General features: G+C 55.9%; 3 protein-coding genes across 3 annotated transcripts; 2 read left to right on the top strand and 1 right to left on the bottom strand.

The window, feature by feature from the left end:
- Window positions 1-275: 275 nt before the first annotated feature.
- GNI_030980 (hypothetical protein) lies at window positions 276-2,627 on the bottom strand (the record flags this gene model as incomplete). Its single annotated transcript, XM_011130857.1, has 3 exons — window positions 276-2,268; window positions 2,385-2,541; window positions 2,621-2,627. The coding sequence occupies 3 exons, from the start codon at window positions 2,625-2,627 to the stop codon at window positions 276-278; spliced, it is 2,157 nt and encodes a 718-aa protein (XP_011129159.1).
- Window positions 2,628-2,656: 29 nt separating this feature from the next.
- GNI_030970 (hypothetical protein) lies at window positions 2,657-4,586 on the top strand (the record flags this gene model as incomplete). The annotated part of the gene is made up of 2 exons (XM_011130856.1): window positions 2,657-3,875; window positions 4,033-4,586. 2 exons carry the CDS (start codon window positions 2,657-2,659, stop codon window positions 4,584-4,586), a joined length of 1,773 nt encoding a protein of 590 aa, XP_011129158.1.
- Window positions 4,587-4,758: 172 nt separating this feature from the next.
- GNI_030960 (hypothetical protein) lies at window positions 4,759-7,386 on the top strand (the record flags this gene model as incomplete). Its single annotated transcript, XM_011130855.1, has 3 exons — window positions 4,759-5,403; window positions 5,433-7,202; window positions 7,273-7,386. 3 exons carry the CDS (start codon window positions 4,759-4,761, stop codon window positions 7,384-7,386), a joined length of 2,529 nt encoding a protein of 842 aa, XP_011129157.1.
- Between the last annotated feature and the right edge of the window lie 47 nt (window positions 7,387-7,433).

Raw genomic sequence — 7,433 nt, 5'->3', positions numbered from 1 at the left:
AGTTTTTTTCGACTTACCCTATTCCACGAGTGTAGCACGGCGCCAATGGCTTCACAAGTCTGTATATCCAGGCATAGGTATTTCACGGACAGCTCGGTATCCTTGGCCATCGCAATCTGGCAGACAATAGTGAGTGCGGTGCGAAGGACCGCCACGCTACCGAATCTCTGCCCAAACAAAACATGTAAAAGCGCATAGCAGATGTGGCACTCCTTCCTGGGGACTTACACGGGAGGGGCACTCACATGGGACGGTGACTCACATGGGACGGTGACTCACATGGGACGGTGACTCACATGGGACGGAAAATTAGAGGGGACTTTGGTGGGGGCAAGCGCGAGGGGCGTGCTTACCGGATGTTGCGTGCAGTACATGAGCATGGTAACGGCGGCGGGTGCAGCGTACTGATGGACGACTTGCAGTTGGTCGGCTTCGAGGTCGTCTGCCAGTGTGACGAGTGTGACAAGGTTCGTGAGGATTTCAGCTTTGGAGCGGAGGTCGGCCGCAGAGCTGCTGAGTACAAGGCACTGTAGTTTGAGACAGAGGTCGAAAGGAGCGAGAGTCCGTTCGGCGGTAGCGCCCTCGGATCCGGCTTGGATGAGTCGAGCAAGTTTGTCGAAGGTGTGACGATTGAGGAGCATGGCTAGGAAGTGGGCATTAATGACGTGACGGTTGATGGCTGCGACAGGCACGGTCTTCTTTTCCGGGGCGTAGGTTTGTATGGCTTCCCAGACTTGTTTGGTGGTCCATTGGGTCTCTCCACCGCCAGCCTCAACGTTGGTGGTGAAGAGAATGTTAAGTAGGTCTGTCCAGGACGTCTTGGGATCAAATGGCTGTGTGAAATCGGCAGAGCGTGCATGGACTATGAAGAGTAACAGTTCGCTGAGTATCTGCAGGTCGAAATCGTCGGCATTGTCCACGGTGGCAAGCAGGTCTCCAACCTGTAGCTCCTCTCCGGCGAGCGAACCACTGAGGAGGCGGCCGAGGTACTGCGCGATGCGGAACATATGCAGGTGGATGAGCTCGGCGTGGCGATCGTTGAGAGTATCAATACCAAAGTACAGCGCCGAGGTGGCGGCCGGGCTGTACACGAGCCGTTCCATCAAGTAGCGCAGCTGCTGCGCCACATCATAGCCCTGCACGTCGTACTCCAACTGGTCCCTGGGCTTCATAGCGAGCTTGGTCTCCAAATCTTTCGGTACCGGTACATGTGTTTTGCGGAACAGCTCCAGTATCAGCACCCTCAATACGGGCACCAGCGCGTCCAAGACTGCAGGACGCACCTTAGCCTGAGTGCCAAGCCAATCGAGGGCTGCCGGCGGATACAGGAGCGTATCGCACTTGCATTCGATCAAGTCGTCATACGTGCCCGTTAGGCCGCGCGCAGGCGTAAGGGAGTCCGCGACGGCCCGCACGTCCACCATGATGGCCGCCGGGTCGGGACCGTCGTCGTCATCCCATTCCTCCTCTTCCTCTTCCTCATCCTCATCCCCACCTCTCTTTCTGCGACCCACAATGGACAAGTCGATGTTCGCCTGGATCACGATGTCCTGCACCGTCTCGCGTAACGGCGGGCAGAGACTGCGACGCAGGACGTAGCAACAGACGCCGCCGTCGTCGTGGACCCCAATCAGTTCGCGCATACGCCACGCCGCGCTGTCATTACTCAGGTTCATCCTCTTGATCACGTTCCGGTTCTGCTCCACAATTAGTCGCGGGTACGAATAGGACATCATCTCCAACACATCCTGCACCAAGTCCAGGAAACTGCCCTGGCTACCCTCCCCCGTGTCCCCGCCCTGGCCACTATAGCTAGGGACTTGTACCTCTACCCAGACCGATAACCCTCGAGACGGGTCCTCGAAACTGCCACTGAAGCGGTCGAAACGCGTCGCCACCCAGTGACTTGGCACGAAGTAGTCGAACCCGCTCTGCGACACGCGCCGCCACTTGCTCCAGCCCTTCAACGTCACAATCGGCTCCAACTGACTCCGGAAACTGTCACGAACCAGACGCGGCACGTCCGTTGGGCGCAACACCTTCAGGTCGCACAGAACTCCCACGTCGCTCGCCTGGTATGCCAGGTACGCCAACTCCAAATGCTTCAGCAAACTGTACCCATCGTCGATCCAGCCCCAAGCGCGCTCCTCCTGCCAAAACCAGTGCTCGCCATGCCGCTTTTTAAAACAAAATAACTGGTCTGAAGTCCCATTGTACACTGACACCGAATCGATCACGCTGTAAGAGATGAAACAAGCCGTATGCTTTCTACAGTGCAAGCAAATTGCGGAGACTCTAAGCCGTTTTCAGCCATTCTAGGCCATTGCACACGCGTGTGCACACGCGTGTGCACACGCGTGTGCTGCTCCCCGGGAGGCGCTTACTTGGTGAAACTTCGAGTGAAAAACTGCAATCCGTACTCTCCCACACCCACGTAGCCTTGGACTGGTTTCTCATCCCATAGCCAGGTCGCTTTGGAAAAGTACAGGATCGTCTCGTTGGCGACGTTTTTGAGGATGTGCAGCAGCGCCGGATCTGTTTCTAAAAGAGAAGAAACGCTGTCGGGACGTGTCCAAGTCCCCCAAAGGTGTGGGGAGTGTGCACCTCCGTGTTTCTTTACCTGCCATGTGTTGGGCGAGTGTTTGTCGATGCACCTATGCGGCGGGTGGTGGTGATAAAGGCGAAGACGCCGCCGGATGTGTTCAAGACGGGGAAGAAGGTGTTGGTGAAGAAGTTGCCTCCGACTGCGAAGCCGAAGCCTAAGCCGACGTTGGCAAAGACAGCGAGTCCACAGTCGGAGGATGGCGGGGAGGTAGGTCACTGGAGTCGTCAATTAGGTCCGTTGGAGAAGCAACGGTTGGTTGGTGGTATGTTTGATTCGGATGAAGAAGACGACCGTCGCCGGAGGCGTCGGCGGCGGCGTCGACGACGTTACGACTCGGATGAATCGTCTGACTGGGAGGACTCTGAGTCGGATCATTTCAACTGGGACCCACGACGTAGTGCGGAGATAATAGCGAAGCACCGGGGTGTGAACAACTACGTGAATGCACTCAAGGCTGAGATTAATGCGTTACAGGAGCGACTAAACCATGAAGGTGGCGGAGGTGCAGTGATGGGGGCAGGTGGTACGGACCAGCGCGGACGGCGACTGATCTTTTTTCAGCAGCAGAACCGGTCGGTATGTCGGCGTCTGCGACGGTCGGTGCGGCAGTGTGTACGACTCCAGATGCGCTTGGCCAAACACGGCCTTTCGGTCGATGAGCCGATTGTGGAGGAGTTCCCCTATTGGGAAATCAACGATACTCTTGCTGGCGGCCGCGGAGGCCCCTGCCGCTGTACCAAGGCACTTTGTGTACTCGTCGAAGCTCTCGAAGAATTGGTTCCTGCACACGAATCTAGTGTCTGGGAAACCCGTATACAAGTCGTCAGTCAACAGCGAGATAAACTATTCAACGAACTTATGGCTGTCAGAGACCGCCTCACCGAAATACAACTCATTGTCAACGCCGATCCCTTCCTGCAAGCACGCATCAACACAAGCTCACTCGGATTAGACATCAACTGCGCACTCAATAAGGAAGAACAACAACTCATCATGCTACGGAAAATACAGGGACTCGAAATGTTCGTTCGTGAACTTGAGAATCAACTACTCGTGGAAAAAACTATCAGCCAACAATGGCGACCAGAATTGCGCAAACTGAGCGGCTCCGTGGCAAAGGCCTTCAGCGAAATACTCAGCCAAGACATAAACTTTTGTGAGTTCTCCGAAAAAATGGCTGCCGTTGTCGACAGACTCAGCAACTCCGAACAACTTAAAGGTGGTTCCGCCGAAGACTCACTCAAACTCAGAGTCAGACAGGACGCGAAAAGTAAGTCCCACATGTGCATGTGCCCGCTCCACATGTGTATGTGCCCACTCGCGGCCCCCACTTGTGTATGTGTGTGCACACACATACAGGAGGGGCCTGTGCTCCGATCTGTGTGCTCCGTCGGGGCGCTGTGGTTTGCCATGCGTTGGTTCCTCAGGAATTCAGTTTTATGTGGAGAGGATCAGTGAGTTGGAGCGCCAGGTGGTCTTTCTAACCAATCCTTCGCATGAGCACAATGTAAGCAACACTATTTGTAAAGGCGGCGGTGGCGGTGGCGTGAAGTATGGGGCGGTGCAAGAGACCGCGTTGCCGTTGACAACTGAGCAGCGTCTTCGTTTGACCCGTTTGGGGCCAGGCGGGTCGGATGGCAGCCAGTCCGACAGCAGCTCGTCTGACCAGAAGGTCGCGTCCAGACGTAAGGCTGGCTCCGAAAGCTATGTGCCAACAAAATACCTCGAGAAGGATCGGGCACGCACGGAAGGCTTCTTGACATTGTCCGGTGTGCCGTTGGCGGGCTTGTCTCTAAGGACGGGTGCGCCGAAGCGAAAGATGACTGGCAGACCGCCGTCAAGGTCGGCCGGGGATCAAGCCCAACAAAATGGTGGTCAACCTCAGGGCGGGGATCAGTCATCACTGGCGGGGTTACCGGACACTGCCGCCTCCGTCGCCTCCTATTTGTCAAGCAAGTTGTTCTCCCTTCCTGCTTCGTAGAGACGAGTTCCGTCTCTTTATTTTTAAGAAACACACGTGTGTGTCGGCACTGACCGGCAACACACGTGTGTGTGGATGAACAATATCTGTACATTAGAACGAGAATGACATCAACCAGGGTCTGGTACGGAACATACCAGCGGATGTGGATGGGTTGGTGCGTCAGTACCTGATGGAATTGACTCAGGCGCGCGTAAAGTCGCGTCGCGTCGAAGGGATGCGCCAGGGCGCTTTGAGCGCCAAGGAAGCGCACGAGGAAGAGGTGCAGTCAGCCCGGACTCACGACCTGCTGTTTGACGAAGATGTGGAGGTGGAGCAGTTGATCGATCATGTTTCAGAACTGCTAAACAAAGGCGTCACGGCAGATGTGCTTACGATCGCCGAGCTACAGAAATACCGAACTTACGGCATCTCGAAACAAATTGACATCAGCGAAGTCTATAGTCACGACAAAGCCCTCGCCACACCCTCTTGGCTTAAAACTAGTCAAGCCAAAGCGGTCGCCGCCTCCTCCAGCGATTCAGATGATCTGGATGAACCGAGATCTAGCAAAACGAAAGAGAAGGCGGAAGAAGCGAAAAATATAGCCAAAGCCGCACAAGAGAAAGAGAAGAAGAAGAAGAAAGCAGCACTGGAGGAGAGAGAAAAGGAGAAAGAGAAAGAAAGGGAGAAAGAGAAAGAAAGGGAGAAAGAGAAAGAAAGGGAGAAAGAGAAAGAAAGGGAGAAAGAGAAAGAAAGGGAGAAAGAGAAAGAAAGGGAGAAAGGAAGAAAGAGAAGAAAGCAGCCCAAGAGGAGAAAGAGAAGAAGAAGGCTGCACGTGAGGAACAGGACAAGAACAGAAAGCAGGAGGAAAAGAAGGAAAAACGGGAGAGTAAAAATTTGACATCAAAGCAGAAGGCGAAGGCCAAAGATCCAGGTGATGTGGGCACTAAGGAGGGTGGCCTGCCGATGCCCCCGGAAGCGAGTTCGAAGAGTGAAGCTCCCAAGGGTAAAGTGCCTTCCGCGGTGAGTAAGGAGGAGAAGGAGAAAGCGGTCAAAAAAGTCCCCATCAAGAAAACGGTGCCGAAGAAGCCGGATGCGGCTAAGAAGGCAGGAGCGAAGAAGCCTAGTCTGCCGACGGGTAAGAAGAAGAAGCCGCCGCCGGCGAAGGCTCGAGTCGCGGTGAACGTGGAGGAGGTGGTTAAAGGTTATCGAGATTTGTTGGGGAGTAAGTCGGATAACATGCATGCATTGTTTACGATGATGAACGAGGGTTCCAGCGAGCCGTATGTGGACCTGGATCGGTTTATTGCGTTCGTGCGAAATCGGCTGGGCCTGACGGGGTCGCTGAGTACACCGGCGGCAGTGCAGTGTGCGTATGAGCAGTTGGCGAAGCTGTCAAAGAGCGGGAAGGGCTTTGCCAGTCGGGAGTTGTACTGGTTCATGGACGGTCCGGAGCCGGGGACTGCGGACATGGTTCAGGTCTGGAAGCGGTTAACGCAGACCTATGGCGATCCACCTTTGGCAGCTTTCAACGTGAGCGAAGAGGGGAATATTACGGAAGAGATGTTTGTCGAACAATTGGACTCGGTGGGCTACAGTAAGCCGCGCGCGTTGGACGTCTGGCTCCGGGTCTGCAGTGGCGGTACGGCTGGCGACAGCCGGCTGCACCGACCGGTGCTGGTTACATCCAGTGTGTTCGAGGTGTTGATGGGACACGAGATCGACGTGGCCAAAAATGAGGAGGAAAAGCGCTCCTTCCTCAACACCCTTAGCTGGCTCACGACCATCAGGCCAACTCAGGATACGAATGTCAAGGCGGCGACAGAAAAGACGGTGGAACAGCTCAAGACGGAGTTAGCCAGGGAGCGCATGATTAAGGAAAAGGAGCGTGAACGCGCTCTGGAGTCCCGCAATCTAAAGGAAGAAGTAGAAGTCTTCAGGTTGGAGCTGCTGGACCTGGTGGGACGCTCGGGCCGGAGTATGAAGGACTGGTACAATGAGCTTACGGAGCAGGGTAACCGGACCGACTATGACTTCGTGGGATTCAACCTTTCCGCTTGCCTCGACCTAGATGAGCCGGACGTGCTGCGTTCGCTTTTTGATGAACTAGCCCAGCCCATGCCGGGCAGTCTGCGGCTGCAGTCCTTCATCCGGAACCTGGAGGGTGTGGAACAGCCTGACCTCCGGGACGTGCAGCGCAGACTGGTGGACGTCTACGGGAACCCACCGACTGCGTGTGTGCAGGCCTTCGAAGGCTCGCTGAGCACCGCCGTCGACTTCGACACCTTCCTCGACCTCGGCGCCGCTATCGGACTTACACCGCAACAGAGCTCACAAATCTGGAAGACACACGTGTGCCAAAAAACACCCGATCGTGAGTCACTCACCGCCGCCTACTTACTGAAAATACTCCTCGGCCAGTGGACCGAGGACGACGTCATCAAAAAGGAGACCGAATCCTCTGGTCTCTTCGGCTTCGTCGCGGCCGCCTTTGAAGCGCTACCGGCCGTGGAGAAAGTTGCAAAACCTGCGCCGCTGCTCTCCGGTCGTGATGCCGCCACACTCGCTAAACATCAGGCCATTGTCAAGCGAGTTACCAACTCATACAAGGACGACGAACCGGTCTTGCTGCCGGTCACTGCGGACGTGCCGGAGCCGAAGTTGCAACTCACTCCACCGCAAGAGAGGGGGCCGAACGAGGTAGGGGCGACAGGCTCTGACGCAGCAGGCTCTGACGCGGCTGGCTCTGACGCGGCGGGCTCTGACGCGGCGGGCTCTGACGCGGCGGGCTCTGACGCGGCGGGCTCTGAGATGGTAACTCCAAAAAAAGGCGGATCGAAAAACAGGTTTCGGACGGTGCGGGCG

Source organism: Gregarina niphandrodes (genome assembly GCF_000223845.1).
Source record: "Gregarina niphandrodes unplaced genomic scaffold scaffold00004, whole genome shotgun sequence".
NCBI lineage: Eukaryota > Apicomplexa > Conoidasida > Eugregarinorida > Gregarinidae > Gregarina > Gregarina niphandrodes.
Note: the sequence above shows the minus strand (reverse complement) of the source record. Positions and strands in the feature narration are given on the sequence as shown.